Here is a 22,828-nt window from a genome sequence, read left to right as displayed (position 1 = left end):
AAAAAAAATTAATTCCAAATGGCACATTCTCCTTTAACTGATTCAAAATGTTCCAATTTGAAATTTGAATCATTCAGCTCGTTTACTTCACCTTGGGAATGATTTTCAACATCACAACAATTCACATATTGCAATAATTCAACATTTTTACCAGCTCATTCACTTCTCTTTGGGAATGATTTTCAACAACCCGAATTTAAATATTTTCACCATTAGAAACCTCCCAAAAATGTTCCATTCATTCCAAATGACACATTCAAGATAACAGATTCACATCTTTCCCACTTGAAACTCAAAATTCAAACGTAAATTGCAAACCGTACCTTTAAATCAAGCCTCACAAAGAATTCCTGCGATATATATAGTTGGAAGGATTATTATTTTTTTACTTACAGATGTTGTGAACTGAAGGAATAACTCTACTCGCCAATTTGCGGCTAATCTCGTCTTTTTTTGGGGGGGGCTTTGAGAAAATGTTGACTAATTGGGGCCGTGTGGAAGCTGCCTCCTGATTGACTCCATGCGCTCCCGGATTCAGTCCAAGATCCCCATTTTTGATAACGCTGCAAAATGTCATCAAGTCTACTCATTCAAAAGAATTCTTGAATGCATTTGCATATCTCAATGGATAATAGAGGCTCCTTTCTTTAGTTGTAATTTGCCACGTGCAACCGTGGCACATGCTTCACTATCAGCGCCTGAATCAAGACTGTTATTACAGGCTGTCTGGACGACAACGATAAGATCTGGTGGACTTGATGACAAGTCTGGCATGACATTTCGGTGGTGGAGAGGAGAGCAAAGTGACTGCAAAAAGGGGGCTCCTCATCATTTTTTTGGAAGGGCACTTTTGCAATGAACTTCACAGAAGTGACAGAAACAACATTTAAAGGCGTCTTATTTCCTTGGGTTGTTAATATTGGAATCTCTGCTCGGGATTTTCAATGGCTGTTCTAATCAACTCTTGACATTGGCGAAGCCATTTCAACCCCAAAAGTTTGGCACCTGTTCCTGTGTTGATACAAAAAAAAAAAAAATCTAACCTCTCTGTGACTTATCTGCTTGTAATTTAGCGACGGGGATATTAACACTTTCATTTCCTTCTTCCTGTCAAGACGTGAATGAATGTGAGGAGACCAACGGCGGATGTGAAGCGCTGTGCTGCAACACCATTGGAAGTTTCTATTGTCGCTGTCCGGCTGGACTCAAACTGAGCCAAGATGACAAAACGTGTCAAGGTGAGAGTCAACTAATGACTATTCTACATTCAATTTGGTCCAACTTTGACCAAGTTGAGTTTTTAGAGTTTGTTTTTTTATAGCGTGCCTTCAAACTTTGCTGCCATTTTCAGCCCACACGTAAAAAACGGAAACGCAAATTATTGCTTATCAAATTTGATAGCAATTGGTTGAGACAAATTTGTTTTAGGAGGACACCTTCCAAATTTAGCATCCCCTAATTTCTCTAGCATACATAATTCAAATTTCGTAGCGTCCATCTATTCTCCAATCCAATTGGACACAATTTAGAGGAAAAATGGATCGTTGAAGCCCTGCAAATGGCAAAATTGGCAGCTTCAAACCTAAAAGGAAGACTTCCTGATTGTTTTACAGCAAACGTTCTTGAGGCTTATTTGTGGAGCTACAAGTAGTCCAGCCTAGCAAATTCCAGGTTGCCATTTAAAAATGGTTTTGTAAATAACTACCAAACCAATTTAGTGGAGACGACAGACCGAAAAAAAAAAAAAAAAAAAATCACAAAGCTGCGTTCTTTCTCCAGATAACATCAGATGCTCACATCAAACCCAAAATGTTTCTCCGACATCTTCCCATTTATTCTCTGCCACTCTTTGATGTTTGCGACGAAGGCATGCCAGCGTGCGGTTAGTTTGATCAGACAAAATGATCACTAATAGTCGGCTGGATGATTATTGAGAGATCTTCTCCACGTCATGGAAATTAGAATTACCGTAAGTGTGGATGGGAACATCGTCGCAGATGGAAATCATAGCCTTGGGAAGAAAACAACTTCAGGGCTGGCTCATTTTAAAGCTTAGGTCTTTAAAGAAGTGATTCAGAGACATGTTTCTAGATGCATCAGCCATGTTTGACTATAATTGTAAAAAATGTCAATTGTAAGAAGGAGAAAATACAGAGAACTATGAAGTACTCAATGGTTGAGCACCTTTTCAAAACTTTTTGGGCGTGGCTAAAATGGTACCCAGTGACACACTTGGGCATCCGACATGAGTCCACTCCCCCACATTATGTAAAAACTTGAGTCCTATCTTTCATATCCGTGGTTTTCCGACACAATTTTTAGTTATTCTTGCTAGGCCTATCCCTGTTAGCTTGTGAGCTAGCTGGTGGCTAGCGCCTCTCGCCAAAGCGTAGTGGGATATCTTCAAGCCACTGAAGGCTTTATGCAGCGACGATTTAGTCGTTCAAGCATGTAGATGGCAGATGAAGAAGCATCCATTTTTCATTTGGACATATGATCACAGATTCAGCAGACATGCCCACAGCATTTTAAAGCGAGGACAAGGGCTTGATTTTTCAGGATTTTTTCAAGCCTCATTTCATGGACGTGGCAATTTTATCAATCGTTCAAATTTGTCAGGGTTGTTAACATCACTCTTCTCTTCGGTGTGGCAAATTTCGATGGCATATTTATATTCACTTTACAGGAACTTCAAAAACAGTTTTTAGCTACATGTGTAAGGTATTGTTAACATGCCAACCAACAAATCATCTTTTCTCCGGGGAAACTTCTAAGACATCAGCAAAGGTTTTGCCCCCCTGCTCAGTTTTTATCATGTTTACGCGGATTCCATCATGCTGCCATCAGTTGAACATTTCAGTCGTCATGCCGAATAATCTTTACGGCTCGCTCGGACTGATGCTCTGCCAGCGTTCAAGCAGCTGAACTAACAGCAAGCTGTGGCTGTGTGTTAGTGTAAAGATCACTGTACCACATTTAAAAATTTGCTTGTTGCTAAACCACACCTCCAAAAATTTAGACTGACCAATCAGAGCGCAGCACGGAACAGAAGTCTGAACCGATCCGGTCAAGGCGATGTGGTGGTTCACGTTTGCTCTGTGATCTGTTTGCTACAGTTCTGTTTTTGGCTTGGCTCATTTCTGCGTATTGACCTTAGAAGACTCGGGCGGTCTCATTCCTCTGTCAGATGTTTGGATTGGAAATATGGAGTAGGACTTTTGGCAAATTTGAAAGCCCACATTCTTTTCCTTATACATGTCAGCATCAAAGACCGAAACATATTGGCTCGTCATATGTTCGCTTCTTAACACCTGGCTGCTGGTTTCCCTCCCAAAAACACGCGTTCTTCAAGTATCGTTTTGCGCTCAAGTCACGCTCTCACATTTTTTTTCTGAGCTTTTGTGTCGCAAATTGCTGTGACCTTTAGTCACAATCTCCCTCTGTAATTTTTTAGATTGTTTTTTTTTCAAGCTGCGATCACATTTCTTCCCCTTTTGTAAACCACACCGTTATCACATTTTATCACATTGTCTTTCTGTGTTTCTTTTCCTTTTTTTTTTTTTTTTTAAGTATTGCCATCCTCCACGAGTACCCGCTTTCTTCATTTAAAGTCAGTGTCAGCCTGAGACCAATATCTGGTTTTGCTAGCCAAGACACCTGCAGAGAACGAGAGTTAATTCTAGTATCCTCAACATATCGGTTCATAAAAGGTAAACTGGAAGCATGTTATCTTTAAAATATGACTACTATCAGTGAAATTTACACTAAATACTAAGAATGATGTACTTTATAGTTAAAAAAATACATCCAAATGAAAATGTACAAGTTACTGGACAGTGATGTCCGGAGTTGTAGTTGCCCAGTGCGAGAGCTGCACGTGCAGGGAGGCGGGGTCTTCCCTGTGACGGACACACTGGAGCTTTGGGAGGGTGAGAGTGTGAGAAGAAGATGGAAGGACACAAAACTCCAGAGGCAGTCTAGACTGAATGAGAGATAACCCCGCCGGCATTCCGCACACTCGCAGTTTTTAGATTTTTCAATTCTTCCAACTGGAGTTTTCACGTAAATGTTGATTCATTATTAATTATACTCCCTGAAGGATAATACTCCAACATGATTTCGGCATCACAATGGTGGATTTTCCTCCTGATGGAAACTTTGCCGTTTTTTGCATTTGCTGCAAACTACCCGTACGGTTCCTATAGGAGGCTTTGCTATAGGCCGCATTGTTTCTATGGTTACCAAGGCAACAACCTGCCTCACAGGGCTGCAGGTAAGTGAGGACTTCCTGGCCAAATTCCAGATCGGGCAATCGGTGCAGTCTGGGAGTCTTCAGAGATTCTGACATGAGATGAATGCGCATTGAAAACTTGCCATCATCACATGACTGCATTGCTCAGGAACAAGAATATGTTTTAAATAATGATAAGCATCTTTTTGATCCTGGAAATATGGCTCATAATATTCCAACATAATTTTTCTCTGCTTTTGAACATAATAAACACAGCACTGCCAAGAGTGTTTTGCGTGTGTGTGTGCGAGGACAGAGCGCTAACGTGCCATCAACTCTTGTGGTTAGTGGTGCTTGTTTTTCCCCAAAACCAAATTGCGGCGTGCAGCACGCATGGAAAAAGGGAAGAAAAAAAAGTGCTGAAGTGACTCCTGCCAGCTGCCGCACACGTAACGAGGCTGACGTTTGGCTGCAGAAGACAAAGAAATACAAGTTTTAAAGACCCCTGTGTGCCCCATACGCCGTATCTTATGCGGGACATGACTAGAAGTAGACGGGGTCAAGTCAAGGATTATGACTATTGCTGGAAACAAGCAAGGCGATCTATTTCCTCTTTGCTTGTTTCGTTTTGACTGGCTATGTTTTTATTGTCAGTAAAATCCGTGTGTTGAGTTTGCCTGATTGAAAACACAGCTTGTGTTGTTAGCACAAAAGGCAGAACTGTGAAGCCTCATTGCTGAACCTGATGTGGCACAGTTAATGACTGGGTGATAGATTTGCGATGATACAGAATATTCCATTTGTTAAAAATTAGTCATCTTAAAGGGGAAGGCAACCCCAAACATTTCTTGACAAGAATATCTTCTATGCAGGTCCTTTAATCGAAACACGGCATTCTCATTAATATTGTGTTTGGGGAATAGAAGTTAAGCAGTAAAATCCACTCGTGTCAGAAGGCGGCCATTTTGTCACTTGCTGTCGACCGAAAATGACATCACAGCGTTAAGGACTGAGGTAACGACCGACTATGCCTCAGCTTTGGAAAACAGGTGAGCAGTGATTTTGTCGTTACCTGAGCCAAGCCGTGATGTCATTTTCGACACAAGTGACAAAATGGCCGCCCCCAAATCAAATATGGTTCATCGTCAGAAAACAGGTTATTGGTCGTTACCTGAGCCTTGAGCAACTGTGATGTCATTTTCGACAAAATTGACAAAATGGCTGCCCTCGATAAATCAGGGCCCGACAATTTTTATGAATAAGGCCGGAGGGTCGAGGCCGGAACCGTACAGAGAAAGCAGCTCAAGGGCGGGGGACTGACCGGCAAAAAAGGGTCAAGTGCCCAGCTCTGCTGAATTCTAACTCATACCACATGGATGGTGCATTGTCACCCTGGCCATCCATCTGAAGAAATGTGTGGCTCCGCCCCCATGACAGTTTCTGCTTTTATCCTGAAAGAAAACCGAGTATAACGGACAGGTAGAAGTGTTCCACAAAAGAAATTTGCAATATAGCGGGGCTGTGGTAGGTGAAAAAATGTCATGCGCATCGCCAGTGTACCAATTGTTGCGGCTGCAGCGTGTCCTCCTGTGCACTGTGTGAACACAAAGACAGACACATGTGCAGCGCAAAGCGCTCGATGAGGTCCAGATGCGCTTGTCCACTCGCCACATTGTCCCACACAGTGTGACAAAAACACTCTTCACGCCAATTTTTTTCCAACACTTTACTACAGCGCTAGACAGTAATCGACACCAGATTACGCATAAAAATTAATACAATCAAGAAAGGTCACATTGTTTTGCACTACTGAATTCTCAGCGCAGTTTGTGGCTACAAATAGGCACCTGGAGTTAGCGACGATAGTTATTTCTGATGTTGCCTACGTTAGCAGTCATGAACTAGCTACAAGATGCTCACTGGTATTGTCTTCCTTCCCGTCGTTTTGTGAAATTTCCACTGACTTGAGTTAATTATATGAAAGAGAGTTGGAGGTCAGTCTGACATGGCTAGCAATGAAGCTAGCAACTAGCAAACCCCCTCTTTGACCTTTAATTCAAGACATCTTTAGGAAGCTAAATCGTTGTCATGTTTGGCTCACCGCAACTTCCTTCACATGAAAAAACTTCTTTTTTATTTTGTTTCCATTCTTCTGGTGCGCCAAAGCGGAATGTCCCTGCTTCCATGTGTTGGCTTTGCCCGCACGGGGAAAGAATGTAACTGTTCCAATAGTTGGTACCACATGGAGGGAATTTGTTGTGCTTGATTTGCATCGCAGCTACCGCCTTCATCTCCTCGTCTTGTACTTCCAAATCCAATTTGTAATCCCTCCAACCAGCCTAGTGGCTCAACTGGAATTTCGTTGACCATAATGACAGGCTTTAGTCACATTGTGCTGATTTCTCTCCCATCTCTCTTCCTGCTTCCGTATCACGACTGAAACTCATCGTCATCCTCCTTCCCCGCAGATATTGATGAATGCCAGGTCCATAATGGCGGCTGCCAGCACAGATGCGTTAACACCAGAGGCTCTTACTACTGCGAATGCCAAATGGGATCGCGCCTGCATGTCGATGGACGCACCTGCCTTCGTAAGTACATGTCACTCATGGACGTACCGACATGACATCACAAATCTTCCAATGTCTTAAATTTGGTACAGATCAAAATTTGTTTTCTTTCTCAATTTTTCTTTTTTTTTTTTTTGGTCAGTTAACTCAATTTTGTATTTATATTAGGTGTAATTCCACCATCAACCACCAGAGGACAACACACTTGTTATTTAGTTTAAGACATTGTAGTATTGAAAGAAGACAAAGAAAATCAAAGCGTCTTTGATCATGCATTTTATGCCTACGGAAAGCAACAGGTGCAGTTTCTGGTTTTATAACGTATAAATGATGTATATTGGGAGATTTATTTTTTTTAATGATTGTCGTAACTTAGTTTAAGTGGACACTGTGTGGATGTTCTGCCAAACAAATCAGCATGGTCTGACAGTCAGATGGCAAGCGCAAACATGAATCCATCCATCTGTGTTTTATTTTTTACAGAGCTCGTCATCCATTTCATCCACGCACTTTCTCGAAAGAAACGCTCATGGAATATAAACCCAGTCGTGTTCTGAGGTCAACAAACTTGGGTGAATTAGTGGAGTTCAGATTTCAAAGCAAAAATGGTGCATCAGCATTTAGATGTTATGCTGCATGCAAATTAAATAAGATGCCAACAAAGATTACGTTAGCCCCAAGTTTCAAATCTTTTTTTTCACCAGCTGTTTTTTTCACATACCTATACGTAAGGTCTCTGACAGCATTTCTATAATAATTAATTATTTTTTTATCATGCGCTTGCGCAATATATTGTTTTACTAATTTGAGTTTACTGCTTATTTTTCTACATTGCTTTTAAATGTGCCTTGTTTTGCCTAGCCTAGAAGAAGGTTACACCTGGACTCCTCACCAAATGATCAAGCGTTCACACCTATTAGTCTACAATCATCAATATTTAGAGGCTGGGGTACCGAAAGCAAAACTCAGAAAGCAAACTTACGAACCAGAAATTCCACTGCGCTGCCCGCAAACTATAATTGATGCGTTAAATTGCATCAAATGAGCAAATGGGAACGGATCGCACAGACTAAACTGCTTTTAGTCGGCAGCTGCTTTTGAAATGGATTCAAGCAGACGTTGGCCGTGAAATCACACAGCATGAAAGCGTCCGAATCAGTTGAGCATCCAGCGGCGAGAAACGCTCCTGCTCACCGATGACAGCTGGACAAAATCCATCTGCAAAATTGGCTTGAAGAGCACCTGTGATTAGGGATTGAACCCAGGCTTTTTCTTTCAGAACATATGCTTTGTTTCCCAATTGAGACAGATATAAAAAGCCGCCACTGGCCTTCACAATCAGCAACTAGCATTTGTAGCGCATCATCGTCGCTGTCCCTGCGAGTCTGATTGCGCCGATAATCAGCATCCACATGTGGCGCGACTGCCAGGTAAAGCCCGTCCGTGAGGTTTTGCAGCTTGCAGACGGCCACGGCAAAGCTGTGCAGATGCCCTTCAGAAAAAAATGCAAAATATGCTCACCAATAAATGGAGAACTTCTTGTATATCTGGAAGTTTTTTTTTTTTCCCTCTTCACAGCGTGAGCACACGCAGGGCTGCTTAAAGGGCTAAAACATTCCAATCAGGACAGCATCAGCGGCTGGAAAACTACCACTACAGATGTGCGGGACTTGAATGGCTTCGATCTCAGCTTTGCTTATCGTATGCGGTTCCGTGCCACACATTAAAATGTTTAAACTGGAAAGCTCTGTGAGGTTTGTTGTTCGACTTTGACGGATGGGTCTTGACTGCATCCTGCCAGAGTGAAAAATATCGACTGGTTTCTTGTTTTCACTCAAGTGATTGAGTCCAGCTTGGTGAGATGATTGAGCTGGTTATGTTCGCATCCTCATCAGAGTGTATGATTTGGAGATCAAGTCTTGAGTTTTGCCTCATTTGTGCTGATGGCACATTAAACATCACACTCTGAAACAAATTGGCTCATTTTTTAGATTTGTTTTTTTTTCTCTTTGTTGTAAAGTTAAACAAATAGCAAACAAAGAATTCTTGTAAAACAGTCAATCCAAGTTCATTAACGGACCCAAAAAGAAAGATATTTTTTTATTCATTACTTTTTTTGTTTTAATTCATGGATTGATTGATCGATTATCAGAATTTTATATGATCAATTATTGGAATTGGGATCAGCCTCACAAAATCTATATCGGTCTGTAAAAAAAAACACACTTGAAAACAACTACTTCTCCCTTTTGTACTTTTTTTTCTTTTTTTTTTTTTGCTCTGCAGCCGTCCACTCTTGCACCCTCAGCAACGGTGGCTGTGAACACTACTGCATCCAGCAGTCTGCCGCTCACTTCCAGTGCCGCTGCAAGCCCAACTACGAGTTGACTGAAGATGGCAAGCATTGCAAATGTAAGTGCCCCCCACCTGGAAAGAAGAATTAATCACGACTACGCTGCATAGAAGAACATGTTACGTAAATATCCATGGCGGCAAAAGCCAATAGTAAATTACGTGACAGCATGTGGACCCTTCAATGTGGGAGACGTCAACATTTCCTAGCAGACATGAACCGCCTTTGAAAATGAAACTCGCTTACTGGTCAAATTTTGGGTCGAGTGGGCTGTTTGCTTTCAATTATGCTGAGCAGAAATATGTCATTCCTGACACAAGTTAAACAGAAATGACACATTAGAGTGTTTGGCCCATTATTGGAACCACATGTTGTTTAGCAGCCTTACTCCCTGCGTGTCTTGACAGTGCAGAATCCCTGCGCCGAACGCAACGGAGGCTGCATGCATGATTGTCGGGCGGACGGCGGCAACGCGCACTGCGACTGCAGGGTGGGCTTCATTCTGGCCGAAGACGGACGCACGTGTGAAGGTAAAACCACTGACTGCGTAATTAGAAGTCTTTAAAACAGGCATGTGTTGCGACAGAGTTGGGATTCCTGACTCTGAAACAAAGTCAATTGGATCATTTTGAGAATTCCAGCATATTCTCATATACAGTCAAATATCGTTCAAATCCAACAATTTGGCACCTCAATGTGATTTTTTTTTTCGAGATACTAGCTGTTGCTTGGCTGATTTAATTCTAGAAACCTAAATAAACAACATCCTCATTCTTTGTCTTAGATATTGACGAGTGTCGGACGGGAAAAGCCAACTGCGCTCACGGATGCCACAACACGCCGGGCTCCTTCACTTGCATTTGTAACGCCGCCTACGAGCTGGGATCAGACGGCAAACAGTGTTACAGTTGGTTTTGCCTTCACTTCATCTACTACATAAAAGTCAGGCCAATTCTATATTTTCTATTAAGATGCTGGCTATTTTGAAAGGAATCGAGATGGAGATCGTGAACAGCTGCGAGAACCACAATGGCGGCTGCTCGCACCATTGCCAGCATTCCACCAGTGGCCCGGTTTGCACCTGTAACCAAGGATACCGCCTTCATGATGACCTTAAAACATGTGTTGGTAAGACGGCACATCAATTAAGACGTGTGTAACTCTTCAATAAATGAATTGTGTGTACTTATGGTTTTTATGCTAGCTGTTAGCAATTAGCGAAACACTCCCCACCAAACAATAAAATAAAAATAAATAAAAAATAAGCAGATATGCAAATCTGTGGTTGCCGAACTGTGAGTATGCAGAATCGACTGTTGTTACTTGGATTTAAATTGTGTACTGAAAGGTTCAAAAAGGCCTTTTCAATTTTGCCGAACCAGAAAATCCAGATTATTTCCTCTCAAACACGAATTTCCGATAATGATTACGATTTCTTTCTAAAATATTCATAATGAAAAATAAAGTGTTTTTTTTTTTTTTTTACTTAATTTCTCTTTCTTTGACCTCGAAATGCTACTGAATTGAAATTAATACACATAGAACAATCCCTTGGGATTAACAGCATTTTACTCACACAACAGACTTCAGATCAGTTCTTAATTAAACCAATAATGACCGAAGAAAGTGCATATACCATCTGAAACATAATCAAACATGAGAGAAGAAGTCTGTAATTCTGTAAAAAGAAGTTGCTTGTGTTTGAATCTTTCACTGCAACTCATTCAAACATGCATGCATTTAGAATTTTTTTTTTTTGATACATACATTACGGAAATTGCAATCGGTATTGTAATTTCTTATGCATTACATTGATTGTTTTATAAGTGGCACAGAAAAAAAGTTTCCAATTTTATATGACCTGGCCACCTGGACCACCCTGGGTTGGATGTCATTCAAAATCAGCAAGGTTTACGCTTTGACAAAGAAAAATAATTCAGTATAGTTAGCAGAAGAACATTTAAAATTGGTGTTGGAGTGTTGACACAAAATTTAATTCCAGGTTTGATATCAAGTATAATAATAATTGCATCTTTCTTCCAAAAGCTTTTCTTCTGTTTTTATATCATCAAGAGTCACTTCCCCTTGTTCGCTTGACCCACATTTGGCTTCTCAAACTTCACAATTAGCATTATTTCAACATTTCTTCATTTTTTGTTTTTTTTGTTTCAAGTGCCTCACGGAAGCAGATCGTAAAGTTTGCTCTTGGTGTTTGTGTTGCGTTTGGCAGACGTGGACGAGTGTGGCCAGCGGAGCTCCTGCTGCCAGCAAAACTGCGCCAACTATCCCGGAGGCTACGAGTGCTACTGCTCAGCTGGCTACCGCCTCAGCACGGACGGATGCAGCTGTGACGGTATGTTTAAAATTCCACACATTTCTGAAAAAGAAGAAATATTCCATTTGTCTTTCTCCCTTGTACATTCATGCAATGGTCATTTCGACTCCAGACACAATATTTATTCTACAAGAACTTGGAAGATGATCCGATTGAACGTAAACCTTTTCCAAAGCTGGAACAGTTAATGATAGCTCCATGAGTACACTGTCAACCCAAAATAAATGATCAAAGCGCTAAAATTTTTGTAGTTAAGTTTTCCAGGACTTACAAGGTACTTACGAGCGTTCTGTTAAAACAACTCAATTATTCTGTTACAGCTTACAAAGTTGGTTGGAATAAAACGGTTAATCATTAGCGAGGTAGTAGGTAGGTACGTTGATAAAGATTACGATCTGATACAATACATTTATCTATTTAATTTTCTTCTCACAATATTTCCGTCCATTCATACAAAATAAAATAAATCTGTCATTTTTAGCTGAAAGATTTTTATTGACAATATTTGTCCAAGAAAATACTTTGATTTAAGAAAGGTACTGTCTTCTCTTTTTGTCGTTCAGACATCAACGAGTGTCTGTCAGCGAACGGCGGTTGTGATCACGCGTGTCAAAACAACGGCGGCTCCTACCAGTGCTTTTGCCGACGAGGATTCCGTTTGGACGAGGACCGCTTCTCCTGCATCCGTGAGTGCCGTCTAACAAAGTGTGGGCGAGAGACCAAAAAAACTTGGCGGCACGTCGAACGTGACTTCAACTCTTCCTCCCTCGCAGTTCTGGACAACGCAGTCGAGACCCTGTACAGCGGAGGCGCCGCCGAGCTGCCTCTGATTCGCCCTCAGCTCACCTTGCTGCACGACGACAGCCAACCTCTTGAGCGCTACGACGACTACGAGGACGACGAGGGCGATCTGAGGGCTGAGAGTAATCTCTCTGAGAAATTTGGTGCGTATTCCTCAAGGCGATCTTTCGCTAATCCACAGCCTTGACTGTTCTAGCAAACATTTTAATGCATGTACCCCATTATTAGTTTCTTCTTCCAGCATGTCAAGTAATTTTTAGATTTTTAAAGGGAATGAAAAGAGCTGCTTCTATTAGCGACGGATCAACTCTGCAGTGTTCACACCCACAACGGTGGAAAGTTTTAAACCCATTTTAAATAGTGCCAAGATATGTACATCTGCATGAATATCAAAGCAAAGTCTAGCCTGTCCCTGCGCAGATTTATGGCTCGCCTCACTCCAGACCTTCGCTGGACATGAAAATTAGCGGCGTACTCTTCAACCCTAGAACAGTCATTGACATCAAACATTTCAGACCACGCATCGCCCTTCAACATCCCAACAAACAAGACGCACCGTCTGCAATTGGAGCAACCTTTATCAACCTTCTAAGCGAACGCGTCTCTCTTCAACGATGGAGTGATTCCAAAAAGTCGCAGCGGGGTTCAATTAGCGCACCTTTTGCTCCTGTCGATACAAACTGCAGCCACCTCAAACTCAGGAATGCTGAGGCTAACGCATCTTGACAGCAGCAGCAGCTGCAGGAAGGCAAAGGCAAACATTTTGCCATGTCGTTGAACATCTCCAAAGTGTCAGCGGAAGTTCAAATGTTGTGTCTTTGCTAACGTCTGTTCACCGGTGACTTGCAGTGTGTTTGGACGACACATTCGGGAATGACTGCAGTCTGACGTGTGACGACTGTTCCAACCGAGGAAAGTGCAACTCCTGGAAGAACGGCTGTGAGTGTCCTGACGGGTGGACGGGAATCATCTGCAACCAGAGTGAGAACACGCACGCACACAAACATGAATATTGGGCAACTCTTTTCTTATGATTGCATCAAAAATGGACCTTTCTTTAAAATGTTCCAGCGAGAAATTCTGTGGTGTTTTTACTGTCACAGCGTGCCCTGAAAACTATTTTGGTCAAAACTGCTCCTTCCCCTGCAAGTGCAAGAACGGCGCCAGCTGTGATCCCATCACCGGGAGCTGTCGCTGCCCGCCGGGTGTCAGCGGGGAGCTGTGCCAGGAAGGTGAGTTGTACCTTCATTAATCCGCTCCTCAGGCAAAACACAATTCGGTGATTTTATATGTTTTTTTTTCTTTCTGTGTGCAGGCTGTCCGAAGGGCTTCTATGGCAAACAGTGTCATAAAAAGTGTAACTGCGCCAATAACGGACGCTGTCATCGCACCTATGGCGCCTGTCTGTGTGACCCCGGACTCTATGGACGCTTCTGCCACCTCCGTATGACAAACTTTACCTGCCAATGCATATATTTAAAAGGCGTGGAAAATCCAAAATATGAAAAAAAATACCTTAAATAATTAGAACTCGACTGCAGTTTTAAGTTGTAATCGCACCAATCATCACTAGATGGCAGACATGTCTTACAGCAGGTCTTGTTGACGTTGGCGTGCAACTTAAAAACCAGTCTTGTGTTCTATTTGACAGTGTCATTTTCTTTCTCCAGCTTGTCCCAAGTGGACTTTCGGTGCTGGCTGCTCTGAGGATTGCCAATGCATCCAACACAACACTGTGGAGTGTCACCGTCGTTTCGGCACGTGTGTGTGCAAACCCGGTTACCGAGGCAACACCTGCAAGGAAGGTGAGTCGTTTTTTGAAGGAAATGATGTCACAATATAATTGCTTCCTCATGTGAGCGGCTTTGTTTCCCCGCTGCAGAATGCAGCCCGGGCACGTACGGCGGCGGCTGTGAGAAGAAGTGCGCATGCCCGACCGGGGTGTCATGTGACCACGTGAGCGGGGAGTGCCAGCGAACGTGCCCGCCAGGTCGTCATGGTGACAGCTGCGAACAAGGTGGGTGGAACGCAATAAACGTTCTGTTGAATTTTGATCGAAGTGGAAAAACTAGTCACACACTCTACTTACAGTCAGTCAGCAGGACAACAGAAAAAAAAATACCCCAGTAAAAGTAGAAGTACAGATTCAATTCCTTTGCTTAAGTAAATTGAAAAAAAAATTACAAGCTCTTAAATGTACTTAAGTATAAAGTAAAAAGTGAAAATGTTTTTGTTTTTTTTTGTCCTTACTTTGTATGTTTCGTGCTCATACTGAGAAGAGAAAAAAAATGCTGGAAACAAATGTGCTGTCAACTTGAATTCTGACAGCTTGATCAGAATTGATCTAAATACAGGTCCCGCTTGTGCAAAAAAAAGAAAGACGTAAAAAAAAAAATAGCTTATGATAACGTAAAAACTGTACATTTGTTCCCCTCCAAATTACACATGAGTTGGTGGTTTTCTGCTCATAGAGCACTACCACATTTAGTCTAAATCATTCTTATAGCTGACAGAAAAAAAATCTCTTAAATAAGAGCATGGATGGGGAATATCTTTCTTCTCCGAATCGGTTTCCATCATCATTCATGCTACCTAATTCACGTTCCTCCATGTTAATAACGTAGTCGTGAGAAAATGCTTCTGTAAAAGAGTGAATGTTATCAGAGAAATAGTAAAGGGAAGTATAGAGACCTGAAAGAAAATCAACTTATGGAGGCTATAGCAAGCAATTATTTTGTCCTTGGTTACTTCACACGACTGAGTTTTGAGAATAATCAGCCTGCCCCCTGTTTAGACTGCCCCGATGGAAGCTTCGGACCCGGCTGTGTGCATCCTTGTAACTGCAGCGGCGCCTCTTGTGACAAAGTGACGGGACGGTGCAGGTGTCCTGCCGGCAATTCTGGTGCCCGCTGTGACAAAGGTTGGCCGATCGTGTTGAACACTAAGAAGTCACCTAAAAATCAATAATACATTTCATAATCTTTTTTTTTTCTTTTTTCCCAACAGTGTGTCCAGAAGGTTTTTGGGGTGTGGGCTGTTCGGAAAGCTGTCCCGTTTGTGAGAATGGCGGCCTGTGTGATAAACGCAACGGCTCGTGTAACTGTGCCCCCGGCTTCATGGGAACACTCTGCCAGAGCTGTGAGTAGTGCCGTCTTTATAACACAACGCTCATGAAAATGCGAACAAATTAACATAAAAATTCCAGTACATCCATATACCCGAAGCATTCATTAAGAGGCTGCGCCACCAAATTTCATCGCTTGATAGTAACGCATTTTAACCCACAAATTAACCTTTTAAAACACAGCTGTCATTCAAAATGATTATAATATATATATATATATATATATATATATATATATATAGTATTTTATTAAATAATATTGTGCCATACAATTCACTATTCTATGCAGTTGCATTTTTCATTTACCAATGAAAATATTACCTATTTAAAACTAGATAAAAACAAAATAATATAATTTAAGTCATAATGGTTTTTATGAAAAACTAGTTTTAAGTGTTGTTTTGATTAGATTTTAGGGAAGCAAACAAATTTATATTCAGGTCAGGCTGATGTCGACTGTAAATGAATAATTCTTTTCATCATTGTTCTCGTTGGTCTTTTTTTTCCTATAAATGCTTTTCATTGGCTGAAAGGCTGTCGATGTGGCGGGAGATTTTTTTTCAGTTAAGTAAAAAAAAAAAATGTTAAAAATTAAAAAAAAAAGTCATTGCAACATGATAGCCACATTAAATAAGCTGTCATGTGACATGTGCATTGTGAAATGTTCCCCTCAGCGTGCCCAAGTGGCCGTTTCGGTCGAGGTTGCCAGATGAAATGCGTGTGCGAGAACAACGCCCGTTGCGACGCGATGAGTGGGCGCTGCACCTGCGCTCCCGGCTGGACTGGCCACAACTGCAGGAAAGGTAGCGCTCCATCAAAAAACAAACAAAAAAACAATAGCATTGTAAAATTCAAACTCAGAAGCTTCTTGACTTTTTTTTTTTTTTTTGTCCTGCCAGCTTGCGACACGGGGTTCTGGGGGACGGACTGCGTAGAGCGCTGTGACTGTCAAAATGGAGATGGCAGCTGTGATGCGGTGACAGGCCAGTGCAACTGCGAGGCTGGTTACACCGGGACACAGTGCCATGAGAGTAGGTGCTACCTGGAACATTTTTGGACTCGACGTCCTGCCTGTCCTACAGTGTTAAAGATGATCCCGATCTTACTTTGGAGTCAGCCAGTCCTCCCTCAAACGTCTCCAGTATTACTATATGTCTATACGGAAGAAGGAATGTCAAACAGTCATTGGAGAATTGTGGTTTACTTTATTGCACGAAATTTAATGACCTTTATTTTTATCCTGTGCTCCAAAAAATACTACACGTATTTAAAAAAACAAATACTAAAACTTGTCAAACTTTACCGAAAACTATTTTTTTTTTTCAGAAAATTAAAAAACGAATAAAAGCTCCTCTAAAAACAAATTAGTACGAATTGAATTTAAAAAAACAAATGTCAAAACAAATCAAAAACTGGCTAGAATGATAAATCCCAAAGTATTTGACCCGTGGCCCGTATTTATTTTTTGCATTTTTCTGCAGGTGATAAGCAAGCATGTTCCTTGCGTAGAAATAAAGATGATCTTCCATTGTGCAGGGACAAACTTTTTAATGGCGATGTGATCACTCCACCTTGTTGTGTGCCACCATGTTTTTATGTTGTGTTTGTTCATGTTTATTCTGCACAGTCATACCCGACTCATTAGTTGCGCCTGATCTCATTTTTAATATATTAGTTATTATTTCATCCATGCATAAACAGATGCAGCTGCATACAAAATGTGTTAAAGGTTAATCTATTTGTATTGTTTATTTGTCAGAGTGTCCAGCGGGAAAGTTTGGTCTAGGTTGTCGTCATCGATGTCAATGTGACAATCAGGCGCTGTGCGACCACGTGAGCGGCGCTTGCACCTGCCAAGTGGGATGGACCGGAACCTTCTGCGAAAAGCGTAAGTCGCTCACCTTTCACAGTTTGATTTCTTGAAGTGTGCATGTCAATCATTTTGCAGTATGTCTCAGCGTGTCCTCAGGGCTTTTTTGGGCTGGACTGTCAGAAGAAATGTGCGTGTCATAATGGCGGACGCTGTGACCCGGTCAGCGGGCTGTGTTCGTGTCCCAGTGGCTGGATTGGGCCATTCTGCAAACAAAGTGAGTGAAGCCACGAAACGTGTGAACACACAACATGAATGGTATTCACAGCATTTCTCTTTAAAATTGATTTACATTTGATTCAATGGATTCAGTACAATTATATTTTTTTATTTCTTAAGTTTTTCTAAACAGTTTTTCACTTTATCATTTGGCATTATGTGTAAAATTTTTACGCAAAATATTAATTTCACCTATTTTGGTGTCGCATGAAGCGTTGAAAATGTCAAGCATGGTGAATAGGTTTTAATAGTTTAGAACTATTTTCGTGTTCTTTTTTTTAAATATATTTTTTTATATCTATACTTTTTTAAATATATTTTTTATATTAAAAAAGTATTCTTATTGTTCCTTTGAAGACTGGTCAATATTTTGTCAACAAATTGTTTTCAAGTCTTTGACAAAATAAAAAAAAAAACAACAAAAAAACCCACAGTTTTTCCAAGATATTTTTTTGCGGAAATGTTACCGTATTTTCACAACCATAGGCCATTATTTTGAAAACATTTTCAAAACCGCTTTCTCACTTAGTTGCTATAAGGTATTCTGTGCACAATTTTTGAGGTAAAATATTAATCCATTCCAAAAATGAAAATGTGTCACTCATTCATTCTTGGGTATTTTGGGTAAAATTGGGTATATGTCTGGAATTTAAGAAAGCCAATATTTCTTTGCTCTACCACTTACCAAATTGGGGTTGCCACTTTTGACGAGCAGAGTTCATGAGGAGGTAACCATCTTCGTTCTCCTTCTCATTGGCAGCATGCCCGATTGGTTTCTATGGCGACGGCTGTAACCTGACCTGCGGTTGCCGTAACGACGGCGTCTGCCACCCGGCCAGCGGGCTGTGCGCGTGTGCGCCAGGTTGGAGCGGACCCGACTGTATACAAAGTGAGCGCTCGTACGCAAATCACATAAATAGTACAGTACATAGCATTCTGAGACTTAACAATTTTGTACTCGTGTCCGGGAGAGTGACGTCACACATGTCATATTTCAACAACTTGAAAAACGACAAAGGTGGAAGGAGGGAGATTCACGTTTTCAAGATCCAATTACTATTTTGAGTTTGGGTCAGCAAAGGAAAATATTAAAACAGGTTGCACACCCTGTACTGTTGACAAAGTGTTATCTAGCTTCAAAAACGGTACCAGTACGTCAAATTAAAAATAATAATTTGTGATCTTTTAAAAAATATGGCTCGTAGCACATTCAGGGTTAAAAAAAAAGACCCAAAGGCTCTGCGACTGTATGAGGTACCCAAACATAATCAATGTTACGGTTTGCCATAACAATATTTAAAGTTGAATATGTGAAGCAAAACCAGACTTCCTTAAAAAATATGTTAAGTGAAATCCTTAAAGACTTTTTTTTTTTTTTTAGTGAAATTAATTCAACTGTTGAATGTAATTCATAGTTACTTGGAATTAGCTGAGATATTTTTAAAATGAAGTAATCAGTAAAATGTTAGTTTTAAAGTCACCTAATAAAGATCGCAGGATGTTAACCTACCTGCAACTTTAGCTTTAATGTTAGCTTTAGCTTTACCGTTGGGGCCTACTATCATTTAATTTTCACCACTGTGGCTCAGTAACAGGCGGGTGCTTTCTTCCCAGAATGCCCGGCGGGGTTCTACGGCGTCGACTGTCGCCATCGCTGCTTGTGTCAAAACGGAGCCACTTGCGATACAAGCAGCGGAAAGTGTTCCTGTTCCAGTGGCTGGACCGGAGCCGCCTGTGAAATGGGTACGAGTACGTCTCCGAATAGATGTGAGATTTTTTTTTCATTTTATTTGGAGACGTTTGGCCGTCATCCAGTTGACTGGATGAACTTTAGACATCCAACAAGTGTGGTTGTGCTCGGCAACAACCGCCAGAACCTCCTCCGGCTCAGCTCATTACTTCGCTCTGTCCGTTGCTGCAGTTAAAATTTACGAGCAGTTGTTCCTTATTACGCTTTTTAATATCAGTTGCTATTTATTTAACTGGAGCGTGTGCAACAAGTCGGGAGGCGGACCAAAAAATACAGTGGAAATTCCAAGGCAGACCAGATTTTCCAATGGGAAATAATGTAACACTAACTTGTTCAGGGTCAAAATGTGACCGTCAGAAAGTCTTCATTAACTGTACAGATGAGTTATGCAAGTTTGAAAAATAAGGAAACTCCAAGCAGACTTGTGTTCTCCATAATTCAAAATGGATCGGGTTCTTTCCAGAAAAGGCTCATTTCTATGATGGAAATATGTTTAAAGCCAAATAAAATATTCAAACCAAAACATGAAAAGAATCAGTGCAAAGAAAAAAAATTGAGAAGTTTTGAGAACATTTGTTGGCCAGTATTTAAAATAAAAATGAAAATGTAAAAAAAAAAGGCTAAAAAATATATTTAAAAAATCCCTAATTAAGTGACTACCAAACTAAATTGAGAGAAAAAAAATAATTAATACAATAATATAACCACACAATAACTAAAAAGTAAAAAATATATCTCAAGCTAAATTAAAAAGAGAAAATTATACAAGCAATAATAAAATAAAAACAAATCAAATGAATACAAATAACATTGAAAAAAGAATGAATGCAACAAAATAAATAAAATATTTAAAAATTAAACATTACAAACAAATCAATGTAATAATACATTTAAAACATAAATAAAAATCTATTTAAAACAAAAATAACCAACAAATGAATAATAAAATGAAAAGAATAAAAGTAAAAATAAAATCAAGTTTTTGAAAAAATGAATGAATAAATAAGATATTTAAAACAATGAACTTGGGTGACTAAATGAAAATAACATGCCACCAGTTCCAAAAAGTTGTTGTATATAACAGAATGTATTTTGATTGTATTTATGTGTTTCCTTATCTTTCATCCGGAGTGTGTCCGCATGTTCAGTCCAAATGAAAATTCCTATCTGGGAACATTTTGCAGACATCAGCAAGAACCCGATGAACGCCGCTTGATTCCTTCCGTCTGAGTTTTGTCACAAGCGGCTCGTGCGTTTTGTATTTTTTTTTCCCCCCACAGAGTGCGCGGCGGGACGCTTCGGGGCCGACTGCCAGCGCGAATGCGAGTGTGAGAACGGCGGTCGGTGTGACAGCCGGACGGGACGCTGCAGCTGCGCCAGCGGCTGGACGGGCGAACGCTGTCACCAATGTGAGCGTCCGACCTACGCATTTTATTTTTCTTTTGCGTGTGTTGTTAGTCTTTTGTGACTTTCGCTTGCTCTTGCAGCGTGTGAGCCGGGCACGTTCGGACTCTGGTGCGAGGGGAGGTGTCAGTGTGCGCGCGGGGCGTCGTGCCACCACATAACGGGCGACTGTCAGTGCCCGCCCGGCTGGAGAGGAAAGCACTGTGACAAAGGTATTGCAAAGGAAGAAATTGACTCATTGAATTGCAATCGTACTCTATGACAGTGGACAGGAAAAGTCTACACACCCCTGTTCAAATGCAAGGTTTTTGTGACAAAAGTGCCTGATTAAGTCCAAATCAAGTTTAGGCGTTCTAGTGGTCTTTTTCTGACTCTTTCAGAATATGGTAATCATTTGCTTGTCTGCAGCCTGCCTGCCTGGTTCTTTCGGGCCGGGCTGCATGCGGCGCTGCGACTGTTCTCCAGGCACTTCCTGCCACCACATGTCGGGAGAGTGCGGCTGCCCGGCCGGTCTCACCGGCAACGGCTGCGAGCAAAGTGAGTTTCCATCGGTTTTGCCTGGAAGCTACACTTCAAAAATTCATGGCAACCTGTTGCTTTCGCTCTGATTGTCAGCTTGCCTCCCTGGAACGTTCGGCCCCAACTGCAATGAGGTTTGCCAGTGCTCCCAAACCAACCAACTGTGCCACCCGGTGTCTGGATCGTGCTACTGTGCCCCCGGCTTCCACGGGCCCAAATGTGATCAAAGTAAATCACCACTCTGACATGAAAACATAATACAGTGCCGTTTAAACTTTCGAGTGACCTGACTCACGTTGTTTGTCTTGAGTTGTGACGATGCAGTTTCTTGACACTCCCACCTGAAGTTCATTGCCAAATTAAATTAATTTCATGAAGTCAGCCAAACCTCATCATTTACAGATTTACATAATTCTTCGGTCTTAATGCTAACACAATGCAAAGTAGCATCAATGGCACAGTAGTTAGATGAGCAGTGGATGTTTGAATACAAGCAGTGCAGCAACACGTGCAAACAGGCAATACTCGAATGATCATTTATCATGCGAAAAAACAGTTACTACAGATTACTGATCTGAAGTCTTCATATAGTAACCACGAATTAGACTGCCCCCTGATGGCCAATGTAGATACACACTATAAGGAGCCACATAAATACCTGTTGAATTGAATTATAAACTACTGTTGGTCAAATTCTTGACATTCTATTTTGTTAGTTTTATTTCTACAAGTACTGTACGTTTATGTAAGGTGATCTTTACATTTTTTTAATTCAAGGCATCTCTGTACTATATTCTTGTGTTCAGCATGCGGAATGGGTCGTTACGGTCCAAACTGCGAGCGGGAGTGCGAGTGTGAAAACGGTGGCGTGTGTGTCCCGTCCAGCGGTGCTTGCAAATGTCCCGCCGGCTTTATCGGCGCGCTGTGCAATATCAGTGAGTCCTTAAAGAACAATAATACTACAACAGGTGTTTAGAAATGAAGAGGTGGCATTTCATTTATGCTTTCCATGATGACAGCATGTCCCGACGGCCGCTACGGACACGACTGCGCTCAGGTGGCCCTCTGTGGAGACGGAGGCCGGAACCACCCAGTGACCGGTCGCTGCGTGTGCCCGCCTGGACGGCGAGGAGAGCACTGCGAACAAAGTGAGTCACCCTTTTATTTTCCCATCTACTTTTATTTATTTATTTATTTTTATTTTCTTTGTGCAACAGGTTGTCCTCAAGGCTGGTTCGGCTCTGGCTGCGTGAAGCGTTGCAACTGCAGCAACGGCGCCGCGTGCCACCCGGAGACGGGCAAGTGCACATGCGGCCTGGGATGGAGCGGACAACACTGCGACGCCGGTAACACGACGAACAATCCCAACTAATCCAGGAGGGAGCGCTCGAATGATGGCTGCTCTTCTTCTCTTTCTTCTTGCTTCTCAGCCTGCCCGGCAGGTACTTTTGGCGCTGACTGCCAGCTGACGTGCAAGTGTGAAAATAACGGCACATGTGACAGAGTGAGCGGCGCCTGTCATTGTACGCCAGGATACTACGGACATGCGTGTGAACATGGTGAGAAAACAATGCAATATTACAGTACACTTACTTAACTGCAGATGTTACCAGTTTCCTATTAGGTGTGGGACAGACCATAATACTTACACA

The 22,828-nt window shown here is 41.6% G+C and overlaps 1 protein-coding gene across 3 annotated transcripts in view; it reads left to right on the top strand.

Annotated features, from left to right (window-relative positions):
• The window catches only part of megf6b (multiple EGF-like-domains 6b), a 50,440-nt gene that overhangs the window by 24,708 nt on the left and 2,904 nt on the right, over positions 1 to 22,828 (top strand). The window contains exons 5-34 of one of the 3 annotated variants that reach the window (XM_088309145.1): positions 1,116 to 1,238; positions 6,700 to 6,822; positions 9,088 to 9,213; positions 9,562 to 9,684; positions 9,939 to 10,061; positions 10,145 to 10,282; positions 11,385 to 11,507; positions 12,053 to 12,175; positions 12,263 to 12,433; positions 13,140 to 13,271; positions 13,394 to 13,522; positions 13,606 to 13,734; positions 13,961 to 14,095; positions 14,173 to 14,307; positions 15,085 to 15,210; positions 15,297 to 15,428; positions 16,089 to 16,217; positions 16,314 to 16,445; positions 17,174 to 17,302; positions 17,373 to 17,501; positions 18,264 to 18,392; positions 19,118 to 19,246; positions 20,534 to 20,662; positions 20,741 to 20,869; positions 21,066 to 21,194; positions 21,273 to 21,404; positions 21,983 to 22,111; positions 22,196 to 22,324; positions 22,394 to 22,522; positions 22,607 to 22,735. In XM_088309145.1, the coding sequence (XP_088165271.1) occupies positions 1,116 to 1,238; positions 6,700 to 6,822; positions 9,088 to 9,213; positions 9,562 to 9,684; positions 9,939 to 10,061; positions 10,145 to 10,282; positions 11,385 to 11,507; positions 12,053 to 12,175; positions 12,263 to 12,433; positions 13,140 to 13,271; positions 13,394 to 13,522; positions 13,606 to 13,734; positions 13,961 to 14,095; positions 14,173 to 14,307; positions 15,085 to 15,210; positions 15,297 to 15,428; positions 16,089 to 16,217; positions 16,314 to 16,445; positions 17,174 to 17,302; positions 17,373 to 17,501; positions 18,264 to 18,392; positions 19,118 to 19,246; positions 20,534 to 20,662; positions 20,741 to 20,869; positions 21,066 to 21,194; positions 21,273 to 21,404; positions 21,983 to 22,111; positions 22,196 to 22,324; positions 22,394 to 22,522; positions 22,607 to 22,735 (3,903 nt within the window). Of the gene's footprint in view, positions 1 to 1,115; positions 1,239 to 3,998; positions 4,274 to 6,699; positions 6,823 to 9,087; positions 9,214 to 9,561; positions 9,685 to 9,938; positions 10,062 to 10,144; positions 10,283 to 11,384; positions 11,508 to 12,052; positions 12,176 to 12,262; positions 12,434 to 13,139; positions 13,272 to 13,393; positions 13,523 to 13,605; positions 13,735 to 13,960; positions 14,096 to 14,172; positions 14,308 to 15,084; positions 15,211 to 15,296; positions 15,429 to 16,088; positions 16,218 to 16,313; positions 16,446 to 17,173; positions 17,303 to 17,372; positions 17,502 to 18,263; positions 18,393 to 19,117; positions 19,247 to 20,533; positions 20,663 to 20,740; positions 20,870 to 21,065; positions 21,195 to 21,272; positions 21,405 to 21,982; positions 22,112 to 22,195; positions 22,325 to 22,393; positions 22,523 to 22,606; positions 22,736 to 22,828 lie in introns of those variants that run through there. The other 2 variants (XM_088309146.1, XM_088309147.1) reach the window with 2 other exon arrangements.

Source organism: Idiotropiscis lumnitzeri, chromosome 11, assembly GCF_059441095.1.
Source record: "Idiotropiscis lumnitzeri isolate Australia: NSW breed Sydney's pygmy pipehorse chromosome 11, RoL_Ilum_1.0, whole genome shotgun sequence".
Lineage (NCBI taxonomy): Eukaryota > Metazoa > Chordata > Actinopteri > Syngnathiformes > Syngnathidae > Idiotropiscis > Idiotropiscis lumnitzeri.
The sequence above is the reverse complement of the archived record's forward strand: the minus strand, read 5'-3'. Positions and strand labels throughout refer to the sequence as shown.